Below are 21,125 nucleotides of genomic sequence, written 5' to 3'. Positions count from 1 at the left end.
ATATACAGCTTCATAGTGCTTTTACAGCCCTCTCTAAGCGGTTTACAGAGTTAGCATATTGCCTCCAACAATCTGGCTCCTCATTTTTCCCATCTTGGAAGGATGAAAGGCTGAGTCAACCCTGAGCCAGTAAGATTTGAACTGCAGCTAGCAGTCAGCTGAAGTAGCCTGCAGTACTGCACTCTAACCGCTGCGCCATCTTGGCTCCTTTAACTTTCATTCCTCCAGTTTAACTTTCATTCCCCCAGTTTAACTTTCATTCCTCCAGTTTCACTTCAGATATCTGCATAACATAATATAATTGATATGCCCTAAATATTACAAGACAGTTGAAAACAGAATTTTTTCATATGTAGTGTGGTTCCAAAATTATATTTTTGCAACCAAATCATTTTTCTAGTCTTTTTTACATTGGGTAGAAATTCAATCGTTCAGGATAGACTAAGATAAGATCCTTGAGGTGTTTTATTACTGTTTCATTTTAGTTTTGCACTGCTTCTGTTTGAGGTGGTAAACATTGGATTGTCCAAAAAAAAAAAGGTAAGAAAGCATTTAATGCAGATTAAATTTCCACCCTTTCTGAGATTTAACAGGACTCAATACTTATTTCTTATTTGTCTTTCACCTATAAAAATAGGATAGCTGATATATTTGCCATGGTTACAGGCTATTATTTGAATGGCATGGAAATTGTCTGCAAAAGTGTTTTTTCCTCATGTGTACTCAAAACAAGGAGAAATTAATATCAGAGCATTTCAGCCTCCCAGGACATCCCATGGCAGGCTTCAGTGACCTTTTTAGGAAAAGTCTATAAACACAATTGAGAGAGATTGCTAAAATGACATATATCAAAAGGTTTCAGGCAATCTGAGAGGCTCTCAACAACAGGATGGTTTTCTGCCATCTCACAGTTGCTAGCTGATAAAGTTCTTTTAATCTGTCTCATGTTTCAACTGTATTTGCATAGACAATCTGTCTTCTCCTCCCCTCCCCCATCTGACCCCATTTAAATCCTACACCATTCTAGCCAGTCTGCAAGATTGGAAGGAATTTTTTTTAAAAAATGTAACTAGATAAAAAAAAGTCTCCTGGCAGACGGAAGAAGAGGGTCAACCTTTGTTTCAAAATCCTAATTTGAAATTGCATCAACTTTTGAAAAGGAGGAGAAACTGAAACAATATCATAGCAGCTTTTCAGATATACAGGAACCGGTGTTAGAAAGGTAACAATCATGAGTCTAAGTTATATACTTGGGCTGATAGCTAAGGCAGATAAACAGTAAATATATATGATCCTGAAACTTTTCTCATTCTAAATTGATTCTGGAGTTCAGATTTAGGCATTTGCTGCCGTTCCTCAATGCCAAGGTCACATAGAAGGTGTTAATATCACCAGATGTTTTATTCCTTTTGTTTTAATTTGGATTAAAACTTAGATGCTTCATGATTGTGTTTTTACATTCTGTCCTGTTGTATAAGACTTCCAAAACCGTATCCGTATCTTGTTATTTTTAGGGAATGGCAATGCTCTGTGAAACAATAGAAGAGTGTTGGGATCATGATGCAGAAGCTCGATTATCAGCAGGCTGCGTAGAGGAAAGGATTATCCAAATGAAAAGACTGACAAACATTATAACAACAGAAGACATTGTGACTGTGGTCACCATGGTGACAAATGTGGATTTTCCTCCCAAAGAATCTAGTCTATGATAGTAGCAGTGGTCACTCTTCTTGACCAATAAAACTCAGCACTGGAACTGCCAAGTCAACTGGCCTATTTCTGGTCAGTCATTTTCAGCATGAAATAATGGTAAGTCTGTCTCTGAAGTGTCAGTAGGAAGATTCCTCTTTGTTCTTCTCCAGACTTGGATCCAGAAGACGTACTGCATATGCCAGAGAAAATGGCAAGATAATGTTAAACGTACCTGAAGAACATGGACCTATCTCGGCTTGTCAGACATTTTAAAAACTGACATTGTATTTCTTAACATGTCAGACTAATTCCTTAAAATGAACTACTGCTATTTTTTTTAAATCAGACATTTCATTTCAGATTTAAGAAAAAGGGTAACTTGTTTTTATTGCATTTGCTGTTGTGTTTATATAAATGACTATTGTAATGCCAATATGACACAGCTTGTGAATGTTTAGTGTGCTGCTGTTCTATGTAATCAAAGTGGGATCTAGCAAAAAGGCTTCCAAGCATTACTTAACCTCCCTCAACAAGGTATACCTCAGTTCCACCTATGCTAAATTGAATTGACAACACTAATAAAACTGAAATAATAAATTGATCCAGATTTTGTAAATGATGCATTAAAAAAAATCCATGGTGTATTTTTTAAAGGTTATAAGCTGTGCTTCATGCCAACAGGCCATGGCCATTCCTAAAATGGTGTGTTAGTCTTTCCTTGTTCTAGCTTATGTGTAAAAAATGTATTGCCTTTTCAACTTCGAGTTCCCCAATTAGTTAAAAGCTTTATCTCCAGTTCCCGAAATAGTGTATACATTTATTTTACTAAATATTTAGGTTTGCTGTGTCTGATGGGAATTTGAAAATTTAAGCATGATTTTTTTATTATTATTATTATTTTATTGAGCTATGGCACTGAAAAGCTCTTAACATTAATTCTTTCAAAGAAGCTTTTTGCTGTTTCATGTATATTTTGTCTAGTGTTATTTTCTATTTTACTAAACACGACACAGTGGGTTGATCCAAACAGAGACACATGCAACAAGATGATGGAAGCTACCCTTCGTTCCATTTCCCTCTCCAGCAACCCAGCCCCTGCCCCGTGCAAAAGGGGTTCAGAAACTCCTCCAGCTATTTGGGGGTGGGGGGCTGCTGTTGGAAAGAGATGGCAGGGGGAATGTTTCCAACCACCCAGTGTGTGGGTCCAGCCTTGGACATAACTCTATTTCCACTGTGTTGTTGTTTCAGGATCACCTCAGGAAGCTTCATGACCTTGAACTCCACACACTTTATATCTGTTGCCTTTTTGTCCTTTCACATCACTTGATTTCTTTTTTCTTTTTTTTGTGCCGGCTTGTCAGAGGAACATTGATCAGTGATACATAGGTTTAACTTGTGGTCACAAAAAAATTAAAAATACAGACTTTCTTTAAAAAAAAAACTATCACATTTGCAGTTATTTCAATGGAAATGATAATGTAGCAGTCTAGAGAGAGAAAACTTTGAACTACTGAATTGAAGGAGTTATAGGGATTGATGATGTGGAGCCCATCCATTAAGAACACTCTAGCAAAAGGGGCAGAAAGTAGGCAGGTGCCAAAGTACTTTTAAAAGGCAGTAATAATACACTACGATCATTTGAATAGTGTGTATGTATACAAGCCAAAGGGAATTCTCAAAACGAAAGTACTGAACCAACAGTAGCCAGTATTATCAGATTCTAGGCAGTTTTATATTTAAATAATACATTAGATTTATAAGGGAAAAGGTGGTCATAGTTAAGTGTTCACTGTGAATGTCATTTTCAAGATTTATGAAATCACAGTGAGATTTTTTTTTTTTAAGTTTGTACCGGTCTGCGAAAATGTAGAAGAAATAATTATAAACAAGATTTTGGATATCAGGTTCTAAACAAAGAAAAGTATTAGAGGATTTCTCCTCCACAAACTGGCATACTCTATAGAGACATGTTTTGGTCTCATAGTTACCAAATTTGATGCCATAATTTGATTATGGATGTTGCTGGGCATAACTTGCTACTTTTGTTAGCAAACTCAGTATTTGTTCTTCAGATGTATTTTTGAATAAAAGATGATTTGCTTGATTCTACTTGTAGGGGTTGATTTGCAACAGCATTAAAATTAATAGGACCAATTGGCACATATAGTTTTTTCCCTCAAAATGAAAATATTCATACTAGGAAAATGTAAACTTTTATCAGTGTTCATTTTTAAAAGCACATGCCTACAAACATCATTCTTGGTGGCAAATCTCCCACCACAGCTTTATAGAGAGGTTTTTTTTAAAAAAATCAAATAGGCTTCCATCAATATGACTCAAGCCAAATAAGACCTTTTCACGTAAGTTTTTTGCAAATGCATTTGAAATTGCAGATCATATAGGGGAAATATCAAAACTGACAATCAAGCCAGAACCATGTCTACGTGAGAAGATTTTTTTAAAAAAAAATATTTCCCAAAACTCCCCTTCCTTGCTTCCCCCTAACTAGACATGGCTTTTCAAGATGCCTCTCATCAGAAAACTTTTTTTGTGGTAGAATCTGTGAAATTATTAAAATCCACCAAACTGCCAAAAAATAAAAATCCACCAAAATAGTCTCACACAGAATTGTGACTTCTTCGTTTGGAAAATTTAAAGGTGGACGGTTCTTTCTCAAAAATGCTTAAGCCAAGATCTATCCTAGGAATTAACCCATTAATGTCTGAGCTAGGAAAAGTGCTCTGCTTTCTGGCAGATATTGTGGCTGTTGTTGCTTTTTGTACTTGAACCATACAGCTTGTATTGATCTGGCCAGTTCTGGTGATTTACCTTGTATCTTTGACTTGTGAAGGAAAGCCCGGGCTGAGACTCGAGCTTTCATTGTCCTTTGGTTTGCCTGTGACTACTTAGTTGGTTGCCATATAATTGCCGCAGGATTTAACTGATCAGTTTTGTGAACAACTTTAAAGTCTAAACTTTGCAATACCTTTTCAGTTTGTGTTAGATGCAAAGAACTTTATATCACATGATGCATGACTACTCTTTGTACAGTCGCTAAATATACCTTAGCATTTTTGGAACAGATTGTGCCTCGTAATTGTTGGAGTTCTTTGACCTAGTGTTCTCATTCATGGTGGTATTCTGAAAATGCGTCTGGATTAAAATACACAACTTTATACTTTCTTTGATAGCAAAATCCATGTGGAGTAGCTCTTGCATAACTAAGGTGTAATCTGATGTAGTAGTAATAAATAGTGTTCATACTACTGTTCTACAGAATAAAATTGCTGATCGTAGTTTAACAAAGTGAGGTGACTGATTGGTTGACCTTTTTCCAATTCTCTTTTTAAACTTTTTAATGCATTTTTATTAGGAATATTTGGTATAAAATTCTGCAAGCTATGTACAGGATTACGAACAAGGAATAAAAATAGTATCCTTGTTGGAACACCATTTACCTCAATATTCAACCAGCAGTACTTTTTTTTTTAATGCACACTCAAGCCCATATAAGATGTTACCTCTCAAAATATTGGTAAGCAATTATTTTAGCTTTACTCGGTACTTGTCAGTGTTCTGGGCACAGGTTGTTGTACTACTGTCAAATTGCTCTTGCTATTTTTCGGCAAGTATTTAAGAATAACCCCATCTTGAATAAAAGTGATTGTGAAATATTGTATAAATGTATGCTTCTCTTTCCCTATTCCCACAGAACAATGAATAAAAAATTAAGTGACTACTATGACTTGTACACTATTCTGATTCGTTCTTTAAAATGAAGTATCTTTTATATTGCACATAAGAATGATTATTTTTCTCAGATTTTGTTTTGCCAATTTGGAAACAGTGAATTATAATTGTATTTCAGCAATCACAAATGAAATGTTCTTTGGCAGAAAGAAAGTCTTAAGAGCAGCATTTCAAATTTTTTTTGGCTACTAGGAATAATTAAAACGGAAAATATCTTTATACTAGAAATGAATTAATTTGGACAATATTAGCAGCAACTCTTTACAATCACATTTGCCCTGCAGAAGTAGAGTGTACATCACCCAGAGCAAAACAGATACAGAAAGTGCTACTGAGGGAATTACATCTATGGGAAATCAGGAATTAAATAATGTATGTAAAGAAATTCTCTATTTTTTTTGTTGTTTGATATAATTGAACTTTAAAAATCTTGATAGTTCTGATAAACATCTAAAAATTGCAAACTATGTAGGTCAATTCACGTGATCCTCAGTGTACATTAGTTTATATGAAAAAGTATATAAATATACTGCTTGTTTTAAGAATGAGGTCCAAATTATCACTTATCTTCCAAATGTGGGGCTTCAAGGAAGCCCAGGACTTATAGATACTGTTGAACAATTGCAAGTATTATTTTTCCCTATTTTACATGCTAACCTGGGCAACTAAGAGCCCCAATTTAGCAATCTTCAAAAGGGCATGGGCTATTTGTGCATGCTGTGAAAAACATTAGATCAGATGTATCCAACCCACAACCCACGGGTTGCATGCAGCCCTGGACAACAAGTAATGTGGCCGCACAAAATTGTAAACTTAGCATTAATATGTGATTTATATGCATTGTATATTTTATATAAGTGACTCAAGACAATTCATCTTCACTCAATACAGCCTAGGCCAGACAAAAGGTTGGAACCCTCCATGCTGTAGACCAGATCTGTCATACGCGGCCAGTGGGCCAAATCCAGCCCACGATACACCGAGTTGTCCCATGTCCTGGGGCTGTGATGACCAGGCCACACCTATCCCAGCCCCCAAAGGGCAAACAAAATCCTGATACGGCCACAAATGGGATCAGGTTTCTCACCTTACTCTTTTTCACTCCCTTTCTTTGGTAAGAGGAAAAGTAACATCTCATTTACAGGAGGAGAATGGTTTAATTTTTACTGATTAATCTGATGGCAAGTAGCCAATGCCCACTCTACACCAAGTTTCAATGATAACTCAATTTAGTTTTCTTATTCTGACAAAAGTCTGATTGTTTGAAACTTTTTATTTCACAGGTTTTCCAAGAAAATAGCACACAAAGCAGTAACTTAAGTAGCAGCAATTAATCATATAACGAGTGTGATGTTGCCTATTCAACTTTATATCACAAAATGCATGTGTGAACTATACACACTTATCTCCCCAATTCTTGCTTGAAGAAGAGTTTTATAAGTACAATTCTATGGATTTAAATTCTTTTATGATAATTATGATAATTAACATATTCAGGATAGCAATAGCACTTTGAGTTATATACCTCTTCACAGTGCTTTAAGCAGTTTACAAATGTTATCCTATTGCCCCCAACAATCTGGGTCCTCATTTCATCAACCTCGGAAGGATGGAAGGCTGAGTCAACCTTGAGCCCCATCAGGATTGACTGCCGCTGTGAGTGGAATTAGCTTGCAATACTACATTCAAACCACTGCACCACCACAGGATCTTTATTGGCTGCATAACTATTGGCTGAATAAGCCTGTTGTTAAAGCAACAAGCTAATATTGTAATGATAAACATGGAAAAACGGGGACGTAACAAGCATCAGGGAAACCTTTCATGTGTAATTGAATTCTGATTTTTTTTTACTTCCTTGAATTATGGACATAGTTACTTTATCTCACTAGGCCTTAAAAATTTTCAGGAGATACTTGTTAGTTAATAGTAAATTAATTTGGTTAAGCAATTCAACAAAAAAAGATCAACAACCCATTATATACAGTAGTCATTTCATTTATGCTTGTGATATGGATTTACTAAATAGCATTGAATGAAATTCAAAAGGGGGCAATAAGCAAGGGATAGGTAAAAAAAATATAACATGGTATCTCCGGTGCATATGGGGACACACACACACACACACACATGGAATGACCTTCCTGCTGCAGACTATAGTATATTTGAAGTTCACCAGAGATACATTACAAAGATTTTCAGACCATCAATTTTCATTTATAATGGAATGCTTTGCTTGCAACATTATACTTGGTAGAAACTGCAAAGTTGCTTAAAAACAAGCATCCTAAAACAATCTTGGTAGTCTCATTCCATGAATGCATTTGGAAAATAACTTTGAATTTTTCTCCTCAAGATTCTAGCAAAGTGGCAGCAATGAAATATCTTGATTTTCCTTAGCACTTTATACCTGTCAATATTCCCTGATCTATGAATTCTTAAAAAGAAAAAAAAAGGTCTCAAAGCAACATTGAAAGAAATGAAGTCAAAATTCCAGGCAGTGACAATGCAATATTTTAAAGTGGTGATTATGTGTTCAGGAAAAAAAAAGGGTAGAAAGCATGTGAATGGAGATTCTCAATTATCCAGGTCATGGTTGTCCCAAAGGTGCTTTTTCAAGAGGCAACTGGACTTTCTGGGTTTTCTTTGAAAACATGCCACTTTTCTGGCCAGAGAGGTAATTAATGGGGAAACAACACAGAGCTTTAAAATCCAAAAAGACATAAGGCAAGGATGCCCACTATCACCATTATTATTTGTATTAACGTTGGAGGTCTAGGATAATTTGGAAAGATGAACAAATTAATCGTCTAGAAATCAAAAAGGAATTATTTAAGTTACAAGCTTTTGCAGGTGTTTATTATGGAAGAACCACTGTGATCTGGTATGAGGCTAATAGAAGTACTGGGAGAATATGGGGAAGCAGCTGGTCTGAGGGTAAATAAAGAAAAAACTAAAATGTTAGCAAAAAATATGACAATTAGACAAAAATGAATTGGTTGGTGAGATATTTAGGAATACAATTAACAGCAAGATGTGTGACACTCAAAGTAGATAATTATAACAAACTATTTGACCAAATTAAGGTGGATTTGGAACGATGGAAAAAATTTGCAACTTTCCCTTATGGGGGGAATAGCCACAGTCAAAATGAACATCTTGCCCAAAATACTTTTTTTATTCCAAAATATACCAATAAGATTGAAGAAACAGTATTTCAGAAATTTGAATAAATCGGCATCTAAAATTTATCTGGCAAGGAAAGAGACCTAAATTCAAACTGAAACTCTTACAGGATTTCAAGAAAAGGAGAATTTGGACTGCCCAACTGGGGAAGATACTACCAAGCAGCAGCTTTAACATGGGTAAGAGATTGGATAGGACTAAAAAATAGAAGGCTATTAGTGCTGGAAAGCCATGGTATGCAAATGAGGTGGCATGCCTTCCTATGGGATGGAAAACACAAGGCTCATCAGTACTTCCACAGGCATCATATAAGACAAGCTCTACTTGATGCATGGATAAGAATCAAAATTACATGGAAATTCCAGACTGGTTATCGGCTTTGGAAACATCAGAATTTTATTAATCTAGGGAAAGTAATTACATACAAGGATACACTAAATGAAAGAGGTGAATTAAAATCTAGAAAAGAATTATACAAGGAAAGATTAGAACTAGAATGGTGGGCTTATCTACAAGTTCAGGCACAATATGTAAAAGACAAAAAAGAATGGGACATCAAGAAAGAATCCACAGAATTAGATAAAATTTTATTAGGTGAAGAGAAGAAAATGATTAAAAAATATCAATACAATACAATGGAATACACAATGGTGGAAGAGCAGGTAAAGGAAACTATGCTAGCATGGAGTAGGAATTTTAGAATATAGATTTGGACAATTGGCAAGACTTATGGGAAAGAAATAGAAAGTTAACCCTAGCCACCTTGTATAAAGAAAACTTATACAAGATGTTCTATAGGTGGCACATCCCACCCACAAGATCAGCCAAAATTAATAAAAACTTATTGCCACGATGTTGGAATTGTAATGCTGTGCTAGGAACCTTTTACCATATGTGGTGGGAGTGCTTGGAAGCCAGGGCCTTTTGGCACCAGACAAGAAAGTGATTGGAAGAGATGTTAAATCAAAGGATAGAGTTGAGGCCAGAACTATTTCTGTTAGGGATTATAAAAGAAAAATATAGCAAAAGTGGATTATATTTAATGTTGCATATCTTAATAGCAGCAAGATTGGTCTTCACACAAAACTGGGAAAACAAGAGATCCCCTAGAACAAGAAATAATAAAGAAGACTGACATGCGCAGAAATGGACAGGTTGACTCTAGAACTCAAAGACAAGGGTGAGATGGGATACCACGAAATCTGGGACAAATGGTATCAATGGTTAGAAACGAGGGAAAAAAGTCGGGACAGAGAAACACAGATAAGAATTGGAAAATATGGTATTAATATTGTACGAAATGTAGGAATTGGATATGTATATGTACTGATAGTAACTATATCATGAAAGGGATTAATGTGTAGATAATTTGACTGACCACACATACCTATATGTTGTGACTCAGCAGATGTCTGCTGTGAGTCTTTTCGGGATACAAGATTCATTATGCAGCTGGGGCTTGTTAGGGGCAGGTTTGGAGATAAAAGGACAGATGCTGCCACGCCCTAGTCGCAGGAGTCAACGTTCCTTCGTGCGTACAACATTGCTTGATACATTTGGATAAGTGCTTTGGTGTTTCCTGTAACCCTGATTCAAGGCTACACTTGGAAAAGTGCATTGCTTGTAAGAGTTGTTTTGTTTTCATTCTGTTATCTCGTTCAAGACTGTATTTATGTTATTTTTGGGCTCGAAGCCAGTCTGAGCTGAGAACTGATAAAGAAAGTTCCTTTTAAGTTTATTAGTCTTGCTGTTTGTTAAGAGCCGTGAAGGGGGGACAGAACACCTATGTAATGGATACAAACTGTTACTGTTGATCAAAAAACTCCATGAAAATGACTATGCCAGAAACATTGCACTATGTCCAACGTTTTTAAAGTTTACTCAATAAAAACTTTTTTTAAAAAAGAAAGAAAATATGCCACTTTTCATCCAAGAAGCTTCTTCAGCTCTGTTGATGAGAAGCAAAATGTCTTCAGAGAAAAAACAAAGCCCAATTGCCTCTTGAAAAAGCACCTTTGGGAGAGATGCAATAAAAAAAACCTTCATTTGGTTTATGTTCAAAGGTGTATTTGTGACTGTTCATCACATCCATTTGGTGGCTAGAATTGCCTTCCTCCTTTTCACGACATCTGTTGCGAGTGTCCAATATCTTCCCAATATATCTGTTGGTCTCAAAATATTATGCTAGTTTCATTCAATAGCTAATGAGAAACAGTTCTACTATTTCCTTTTAGGTAGTTCCTAGGAGACTGTAAAATTTTAAAGGTAACACAGGTCTACAAAAATTTTTTTGGGGGGAGCTGTTTTGGTTATTCCACGTAATCTATGTTTTTTGGTGCACTGAAGCCGAAAATGACCTCCATTTTGTCATAGGACATCACGTTTCCTGACAATTTAGGCAACTATGTTAAATAAGGCAATACCTCAAAATAAATGAAAATAGACTTATAAAATTAAAGTTTTATTACTATATTTTCATGAAAATCCTTTTTTGAACTGAAATGAGCTCACCTACTAGAATCTAAACTCGATTCTTCTTCCTTGTGAGGCTCCTCTTGGTGCATTTACGCTTGTGAGTAGCATCTGGAATGTCTCTCTGAAGCATCCAACAGTAGTCTGCCATCATTGTAATGCTCCATTTTCCCTGGTATCTCCTTTCCATCTCTTTAATGTCTTGGTGGAATTGTTCACCTTGTTCCTCACTCACAGCTACGAAATTTTCAGGAAAGTAGTCAAGGTGGGACTGGAGGAAATGCACTTTCAAACTCATCAGGCAACCTAAAGCTTGAAATGCTTTCAGCATTCTTCCGACGATCTTTTTGTAGTGAGGATCTTTGTTATCGCCTAAAAATTTCTGTACGACTTCTTTAAATGCAACCACCCTTCTTTTTGAGGATCCATCATGGTATTGACAAACTCTGCTCAACTATAAGCCTTCTAATGTCTGGTCCGACGAACACACCTTCCTTCAATTTTGCCTCCGACAGGCATGGAAACTTGGTGACCAAGTATTTGAAGCATTCTCCATCTCTTGGAAGTCTTTTTACGAATTGCTTCATCAATCCCAATTTTATGTGGAGAGGTGGTAGAAGAACTTTATGGGAGTTGAAGTTAAAGAAGAACTTTATGGGGAAACCAGTTTCTTGGAGGACATTTTTTTCACCGACTGTTAGCACCCTCGGCTGCCAACTCTTCTTGGTCCAGTGATTTTGTCGGTCTCGACTGTCCCATAGACACGAAAACAAGGGTATTTGGTATACCCAGCTTGTTGCCCGAGCACAAGTCCCCACACACTTGCCAACCATGGTCTTCATATTTAAGTTTACGAAGAACCAATTCCAAGTTCTTGTAGGTTTCCTTCAAGTGTACGGAATGACCTACAGGTATGGAAGCGTAAAAACCGTTGTGGAGTAAAACTGCTTTGAGACTTCTTTTTGAAGAATCTATAAAAAGACGCCATTGCTCTGAATCATATTGGATTTTAAATTGACCCATCAGACCTTCGACATCGATGCAATAAACCAACTTGTCTTCCTGGGTGAAGTAAGGAACGAACTCCTTTTCACGATGTTTGAACCACGACACTCCTGGCAACAATAAATTCCTGCTTTTCAGCCTTGATCCGAGTAACTCAGCGGCATCTTTGGGAAGATTCAAGTCTTGTTTCTGAGAAGACAATTTTGGTCTTGTATCATCTTCAAAGTCAGTACTTGATTCATCATCTGGTTCAGGTATGATTTCACCTTCATCAGAACTAGGTATCTCTTCCAAGGTAGCAGGGGGCTTGGGTACTGGTATATCTGTGCCATGGGGGATGGGACAAATTGTTGAGTGAAGATTGGGGTATGAAATGGAATGCTTCCATTTGGAATTAAACCCGTTCACATTGCATGAACAAAAGTAACAATCATCACTATGGTTCTTTTACTCTTGCCATACCATAGGAATCCCATAATGGATTTTTTTCTTACCCTTGAACCAGTTTCAGAGGTCCTCAACACACCGTTTGCACACTTTATGAGGCGCCCAAACTTTATCTTGATCTCCAATATTTAGTCCAAAGTATGCAAAGTATACTTTTTCCACAAAGTCTGTAATATTCTGCTGTTGCTTCAACACTGTATATTTACCACAAATGAAACAGAAATTGTCTGGCGAATTAATACACTTTCACGGAGCCATAACATAACTGAAGAATGACAAGCTAACATGAATTGTGATGAAAAAGTGTGAAGAGCCTAGAACCAAGAACCTGATGATTCGTGCACAAATGTGGCATGCAGGAGAGTAGCTCTATGTCTGTACATGAGACGTCATAGTGCTTGCCATGCCTCCTGCACTGACCGGAGATGCTGCTATCTGCCCTGTGTCTCCTTCCTACTGGATTCTTCAGGAAAGATTAACCCCTTCTACCATTAGAAGCACAGAATTAGAACTTGCTTAGGTTATGTATATATTGCTGACCATCAGATTTACAGTGCTATATTTTTTTTACATAACTCAGACAAACCCTTTAAGGTTTTTTGGCATTTTATATCTTAAATGCACATGTGAATTAATTAATAGTAATTAATAGTAAATTTGATTAAAAACCCATAATATAAAAAAATACCAAAAATTTTAAAAATGATAAATTTGAAGACAATTTTGCATGTTGTGGCAAATCATGACGTCTAGGAGTTTTTTCAATATTTTATTTGTTTTTAGCACACCAAAATACATAGAAATTAGATGAAAATAATCAAACAGCTTTTTAGTCGCAGACCTGTGTAACAAGCCTAATCCAGATGTGACAAAAGGGTCCATAACAGACAAAACCTGCCTAACTAGTTACCTATGACTATGTTTCCTTCACCAGTCTCTACTTACAATCATTTGTTTAGCAACTGTTCAAAATTATGACAATGCTAAAAAAAATTACTTATGACTCACCAAAAAGTTAATAAAAGTTGAAATTCTAAAAAGGGTAAGAGATGATGGATAGATATAGAATATTTTTTAACATGGTGGTTATTTTGTTAAGTGTTAGAAGAAAGTAGAAATTGGGAAAATAGTATGTATACTGAAATATAATAGAACATATTATAATTACTATGTATACACAAATGTTAGAAGTTGAAAGATTAAGATAATGATTATATATATTTAAATGGTACTATCGTTATTAGAATTTTGAGTAAAGTATATTGACCCAGACAATACACTGTTCACCAAGCACTTTGTATTTGTATGCTGCCCTTCTCCGGGAGGACTCCGGGCGGCGAACAATTCAAGGGGGGGAAAAAAGGGGAACATAAAAGACAAAATACAAATAATAAAAGTAGACAACAGTCGCACAACCATACATGTCGAGAGGGGAGGAAACTCATCACCCCCAGGCCTGCTGGCAAAGCCAGGTTTTGACGGCTTTTCGGAAGGCCTCGAGAGAGGTGAGGGTCCGAATCCCTGCAGGGAGTTCATTCCAGAGGGCCGGAGCTGCCACAGAGAAGGCCTTCCCCCGGGTAATAGCCAGGTGGCATTGGCTGGTAGATGGCACCCGGAGAAGGCCAACCCTGTGAGATCTAATGGGTCTGTGGGAGGTAATTGGCAGCAGGTGGTCTCTTTTGGATGTTAAAGAAAAAAATATAAATTATAAAAAAGATGATTCATGACTACTGGTCATTAAATTTATGGCTGTTGCAGCAAACAGGAAATTGGATTCATTTAACAACCATAGCAATAGGGTTGTAAAATCAGGCAGGGTCATGTGATGACTGTCAGGCACAAATAACTAGGAACAGGAGTTTAGTTCAAAGCACTAAAGGTTTATTACCTGCAACCTAAAGACAAAAATCGGATCTACTAAATTCAAATCAAATTTTTAAAAACATATATTAGAAACAAATCTGGTATGCCCCAGTCTGCTTACATTTATTGATTGGTGTTTATCAATTAGGGTTTAACTTTTGTTTGTACATTTTGCATTTCAGATTTAATTGTATTATTTTGTTTTAAAATGAGGACAGTTTTGAGGCTTTGCTTCAAATGGCAGTAAAAACCAATGCAAATGATTGGAACTACACAGTTCATATATGTGAATACATATATGTATTATTAGATGAATCAAGGCAGTGCCTCAGTATATTTTGAATGTTGTTTTATTGCAACAATTTATTAAACTAATTGCCCATCCTACAAAAATTTCACACCAACAGCCTTTTTAAATCTGAAAACAGATCTTTTAATGTGAATAATCCATAAAACCAAATTATACTTTTCAGTCTCGTTAGGTAGATAACCATATAATCTGGTAATTTACAAACAAGATTGCCTTTAGTATCTAACTTTACAATGCATTAATTCAATGAAGAGTAGATAGGAATTATGTCTCTATTATTAAAAGATTTTTTCTTATGGTCCTAGCTCCAAGTCTGCAATATTATCACATTTTATAGAGAACAGAAATGTCTTATCTAGGTTGCTTGTGCTTACAATGCCACTTTGTCAGGGACTACAATATTCAAATAGGTATAATATACTAAAATTAGATTTTTATTGGAATTGTATTTTAAAAGTAAGAAAGTAGTTCCTGTGTCTTGAGTAACTACTACTATGTTCACAAAATGATTTTGAGTTTGTTCAACTCTCTGAAAAAAAAAAAACCTTACTTCCCTACCGAACTATAACAGAACACATGAGTTTTTAAGATACTTTAATGTCAATTTTATTCACCTAAGAATCACTGGTTTTGAAGACTGGTTAACTTCAATGCAACTCAAACTTATTAAATATATATAATCAATGAACTGAGGTTGTAGCCCATTGTTTGACATCCGTTGGACAGTTTGGATACACCTGCAAAGCTTCCATAACTTGGCTGTCGTCCAGGAGCAGTTTCATTAGCAAATATTCTTTTTGTACAGAATTAGATGGGCCTTCTACGGGTTTTATCAATTCAAGATGCTGCAAGCGTTCAAAGGCCTAAAAATGAAGTAATACAAGCAAATCATGTGTAGATTCAGCCTAAACTATATTCTGTAGATTAAAAGATAACTCACCAGAAAAGTATGAGGAAAATTAAAATCACAAGCCATCTAAGCTATAATTGGATATCAAGAGTAAAGGTAAAGGTTCCCCTTACACATATGTGCTAGTCGTTCCTGACTTTAGAGGGTGGTGCTCATCTCCGTTTCAAAGCCAAAGAGCCAGCGCAGTTCGAATATATCTCCGTGGCCATGTGGCCGGCATGACTAAACACCAAAGGCGCACGGAACACTGTTACCTTCCTACCAAAGGTGGTTCCTATTTTTCTACTGGCATTTTTACATGCTTTTGAACTGTTAGGTTGGCAGAAGCTGGGACAAGTAATGGGAGCTCACTCCGTTATGCGGCACTAGGAATTTGAACTGCCAAACTGTGACCTTTCTCATTGACAAGCTCAGCGTCTTAGCCACTGAGTCACAGTATCAAAATCAGCCCTAAATTAAAGTGGGAAGCTACACCAATGCATTAACTGCCCACCAGAGGGCAGTACAACACCAAGCATAATGGTCAAATACACAAATTCAGCTAAGAGTTTTTCAGCACCAAAATTTCAGAAGAACCATGTTTAAATGTTAAAAGAACCTGGAACAGTAATGTTCTATGATAATAGAGTAGAAACCAGCTTTTTCTAGAAAAGAAACTACACCTACCTTCATGACAACAGGCTTCTCAAAATTATACACAGTATGCGCTTTCCTCTGTACAAACTTCTGATATTCTGCATTAACAAACATATATTAATTACTTTACAGCTTTAGGGGAACAATATGTCTTTTTAAAAAACACCTATCAACTCACCATGATAAACCATCTGAAAATTAAATGGTTCTCCTTCATAAGTATCATTTAAATGTTTCATAGCTATTATGAGACACAATTCCAGCACAGACAAACCTAGAAGAGAAAGATGATAAAAATTAGCACCTTTTAAAATATCCAAAGTATAATTTTGGTGTTCAAATAGAATATGCAGGCTTTGGACTTGCAATCATTTTTTATGCATGTCATTTGTCATGTGCATTTGGACCTTCAAGGTTATCCTAACAGTTTTTAGTTATTCGAAATTATTTTATTAAGAAGATGAAAATTGTCTTTATTGCTGAAGATCAATGTGGTTTCTATAGACAGTTGAAAATAATATTGAATACGGATATAAACTCAGATTGTGCCCAAAAATGCACAAGCATTTTGTAGAAAAGAAACAGCAGGCAATATTATTTTTCAATGGTTAATATAGAGAGAGCTGTTAGAAGATGAAAATCAAGAGATTGACTATGGAGGGATTTAGTTTTCAGTGGTTTTCCTAGGTCAGTGTTTTTCAACCTTTTTTGTGCAAAGGCACACTTTTTTCATGAAAAAAATCACGAGGCACACCACCATTAGAAAATGTTAAAAAAATTTAACTCTGTGCCTATATTGACTATAGGCGGGTGTTTTTCCCACGGCACACCTTACACTATGTGTGCTGCGGCACAGTGGTTGAAAAACACTGTCCTAGGTATAGTTAAGAGAAAGATTTAAAATAGGTAACAGGACATTTGAACAGCATAAAACAATTTGAATTATGTACAAATGATGACCACATAGTTGCCAAACTGTATAAACGTTTGTCAAAATTTGAAATGAAAGAATAACAAGTGAAAGCATATATAATAAAAAGGACTAAAAACTTTGGACATAATGTATTAATGGAATGATGGAAAAGATGTGGCTAAAAGGGCTGAAATTTATATTATGTTTTAACCTAAAATCCACGACTGCAGAAAAATTATCTAGAACTTAGAAAAGTACATCAAACCTATATTGGAAATTTGGAAAATATGAAGGCTTATCTGGGTTCAAATACAGTAATACAAAGGCTTTTAAAGATTAATATTCAGTTAAAACTATAACTTTTCTTGCTTGGAATAATCAATACAGAATTAGAAAATAGAATATTATTTTTATATATGGTAACTGCTATGAGATTATTATATGAAAAAAATGGAAAGACTCTGAAATACTCCAAATGGAGAATGACTAGTGAAGATGACAGAATTAGCAAAGATGGTAAAATTGACTTGTCTGATTATAGAAAGGATAATAATCTTTATGTTTTCTGTCTTTCCTTTCTTTGTTTCTTTGCATTTTTTGTTACTTTACTTTTTCTCTTTCAAATTTTGCATTGCTTGTATACTCTTAAAATTCTTTAATAAAAATATATAAATGTACATAGCTATGGATATGTGTCTCTCTGTGTGGGGGAGTTATGTTAGTTCTTTCATGGAGAAAAACTCTGGTTTAGTAAGCCTACTCATCAAGCTTCAAAAGGAATGGAGAAAACATGTTTCTATGATGGATGTTTGTACCCACATAATTTTATGATTGCACATAAATTACTATATTTTTCACACTATAAGATGCACTCCCCCGCCCCCCCAAAAATGGGTGGAAATGTCTGTGTATCTTATAGAGCAAATATTGTGGCAAGGGGGGAAGGGCGTTGGTGCGGTGGCAGCATTAACTGCCACTGGCTGTCACTGATGCTGCCGTTCACTGTCGCCGGGGAATGCTGGAGCCTTTGCTGCAAAGCAGCTGGTGGCGGTTGGATCAGCCTCCCAGAATACCGATCCAACTGCCAATCAGCTGCTCGGCAGCAAAGGCTCCAATGTTGCCTGGCAGCGGCAGCAGCTCACCTCGGTTGACGGTGGTGGGCACAATGGAGCGGAGTCCTGACAAGCCACATACTGCATCTGTGATAACGTGCTGAAGCTGACCAGGCTGTTTGCTGCAAGGATGCTAGCCAAATAAATACCTAATGAATGCTGGGAGGTAGAGGCAGAATTTTTTTTCTTGTTTTCCTCCTCTAAAGCTAATGTGCATTTTATATGGTCTGGTGCATCTTAATAGTGTGAAAAATGTGGTATGTATTAATCCCTTCCTCCCTTAATGTTACACAGGTAGTCCTTGACTTATGACCACAATTGAGCTCAACATTTCTGTTGTTAAATGAGATATTTGTTAAGTGAGTTTTACTCAATTTTATGAACTTTCTTGCCACAATTGTTAAGTGAATTACTGCAGTTAATAACTTAGTTACCCAATTACTAAGTGAATCTGGCTTCCCCACTGACTTGCTTGTTAGGTCACAAAAGGAGATCACGTGTCCTTGGGATACAGATGTTTAGCAACTGGTTCATGTTTACGGCCTCAACGGTCATAAATATGAACCAGTTGCCAAGCATCTGAATTCTGATAACATGATCATGGGGATACTGCAAAGGACATAACTGATAAACAACCATGTCACATTTTTCAGTGCTGTCGTATCTTTGAATGGACACTAAACAAACTGTTGTAAGCCAAGGGCTACCTGTGCTGAAATTTTATACATTCATTTTTTTTCAAATATTATCTTACCATGCACAATATTTGCTTTTGTGTCCATTCTGCATACTTTATTGGCTTCCAGGAAGTCAGAGACACGAATATAAGGGTGGGACGCAGTTATATTATTTGAAGCAAGCATCTGCAAATAGAGAATATTTTTCATTCCAAAATAAAATATCTAATTTCTCACAAAAATTAATAATAAACAGATTATTACTGCAGGAAAGAGGTGCAATAATTTTTGTTCCTCTAAATAAATATACTGTACAATGCCCAAGATAGGACAAATCGCAAGATGAAAGTACTCTGCAAAAAGAAAAATTCAAATTGGCTAACTTAGAGAACCTGATCAGGGATCAATAGTAAGTATCTGCTTGGCATAAAGCTGAGTCATGTGAAAATCTTGTGATGCAGATTAGATATTTTACTGAGGCTTATTTGGACTTGTCTTTTTTGGTTGGAATTGAAGGTGGCAGCATGGTTCCATCACACCATCTCTTTATAGAGGTTGGGTGGTAAATAGCAATCAACATGGGACTACCACTACAGGCAAATAAATGAGCAAATTCCCATGGTTTTCTACATCAGACAACTTAAGTAGATTTTTGTTTTGTTGTAGGAAGCCCCACTCAGAATGGTCCAAAGTCACCTTCTGAGTGGTGTCTCTTTGCTCAGAGCATGTTAAATCCGTTTTTCAATTCTGCACCCAAATTGTAGTCCTAACTAAATGACATTTTAAAAATCCACAATTTTATCCTTGCAATAGATTCATCACAAAAACATTTATGCTCAGACTCACACAGGGTGTTAATTGGAATACATTCTATTGTTCTTAACATTCTATTCCATTAATTTAAATTATTTTTCCTTCCTTGAAAATTACTTCTAGGTTTTTGTTTTATCTGCTAAAGTTTATAAACATTTTAAGGATAAATATCTAAACCATTTATCATGTATTGATTATAAACTTTAGCATAAAGTCAGATTTTTTTCTCTTAGGAATAATACTTTTTTTCCATTTAACAGAATTGCTAGTTTATTTCTTGATTAGAAATAATAAATTAAAATACTAACATCTTACCAGCAACATGAATAGACACCGCAGGTCTTTATTATAATAAAATTGATTTTGTAGAACATCTTGAACTTTTATGTCTTCTAGAAGAGACTAAAATTAATTTTAAAATAATTGATTACTGTAACATCTTTGTACAAAGTAAAGATGAAGAGTTGCTTAATTTACATGTAAATTATGTATCAAAACATTTAAGATTGCATATTTATCAATAACACAAATGTGCCTTACTAGAGAGAATGGCATACAGTAGTCTCTTCTTAATGATCATTTATTCTAAAACCATTTGAATTTACAATTGTGTTGAATGTGATAGTTACAATCTATAATATCCCCATGACTGTGAACTTGCAATTACGATGTTGCAGCATCCCACAGTCACATGGTCACCATTTGCGACCTCATTTGGCTTCCTATAAGCAGAGTCTATGAGGAAGCCATCAGGAAATTGGCAATCATGTGATGTCTTCATTTAACAACCTATAGTGATTTATTTGACAGCAGCAATGGGAAGTACCAGAATTTTTGCAAAAATAAGTGGCAGTCACATGTGTACATGATTTACAATTATATCACTTAGCAATAAAAATTGCAGTTTCAGTTACCATTGTCATCTGAGGACTTTCTGTAACAATTTTAGAAAATCTAAACCAATTTCAAACCTCCTTTTAAATCTATCATTATAAATTATTAAAACGCAGCTACATTTTGGATTAAGGTAATTGACTGCGCAAGTTATTCTCCACAGAGGGGATAGGAAAGGGAGAAATTTAGGCAGAACGTTTTATAATACTTTGCTCTATAACAGGGGTGTCAAACTCAAGGCCCTGGGGCCAAATTTGGCCTGCAGGGTACTTAGATCTGGCCTCCGAACTCACCCTGGAAACGGCAAAGAACCAGCCCATGGTGCCTCTGCCAGCGAAAAGGAACTCCTACCCTGGTGACGCATTCCCCCACCCCGAGGTCAAACACAAGCATGACGCAGCCCTCAATGGAATCAAGTTTGACACTCTTGCTGTATAGCAATAGT

The 21,125-nt window shown here is 35.9% G+C and overlaps 2 protein-coding genes across 7 annotated transcripts in view; one reads left to right on the top strand and one right to left on the bottom strand.

Moving 5' to 3' along the window:
* The window catches only part of ACVR2A (activin A receptor type 2A), a 56,603-nt gene extending 51,502 nt beyond the window's left edge, over positions 1 to 5,101 (top strand). The window contains exon 11 of the mRNA XM_032211651.1: positions 1,515 to 5,101. Within this exon, the coding sequence (XP_032067542.1) occupies positions 1,515 to 1,709 (195 nt within the window). The 3' untranslated portion in view covers positions 1,710 to 5,101. The remainder of the gene's footprint in view (positions 1 to 1,514) is intronic.
* Positions 5,102 to 14,553: 9,452 nt separating this feature from the next.
* The window catches only part of ORC4 (origin recognition complex subunit 4), a 28,382-nt gene continuing 21,810 nt past the window's right edge, over positions 14,554 to 21,125 (bottom strand). For 5 of the 6 annotated variants that reach the window (XM_032211601.1, XM_032211592.1, XM_032211610.1 and 2 more), the window contains exons 10-14: positions 20,102 to 20,188; positions 19,051 to 19,159; positions 16,450 to 16,545; positions 16,302 to 16,369; positions 14,554 to 15,588 (exon numbers count right to left, since the gene is read on the bottom strand). In XM_032211601.1, the coding sequence (XP_032067492.1) occupies positions 15,406 to 15,588; positions 16,302 to 16,369; positions 16,450 to 16,545; positions 19,051 to 19,159; positions 20,102 to 20,188 (543 nt within the window). In that variant the 3' untranslated portion in view covers positions 14,554 to 15,405. The remainder of the gene's footprint in view (positions 15,589 to 16,301; positions 16,370 to 16,449; positions 16,546 to 19,050; positions 19,160 to 20,101; positions 20,189 to 21,125) is intronic. The other variant, XM_032211639.1, reaches the window with a different exon arrangement.

Source organism: Thamnophis elegans, chromosome 1 (assembly GCF_009769535.1).
Source record: "Thamnophis elegans isolate rThaEle1 chromosome 1, rThaEle1.pri, whole genome shotgun sequence".
NCBI lineage: Eukaryota > Metazoa > Chordata > Lepidosauria > Squamata > Colubridae > Thamnophis > Thamnophis elegans.
The sequence above is the reverse complement of the archived record's forward strand: the minus strand, read 5'-3'. Positions and strand labels throughout refer to the sequence as shown.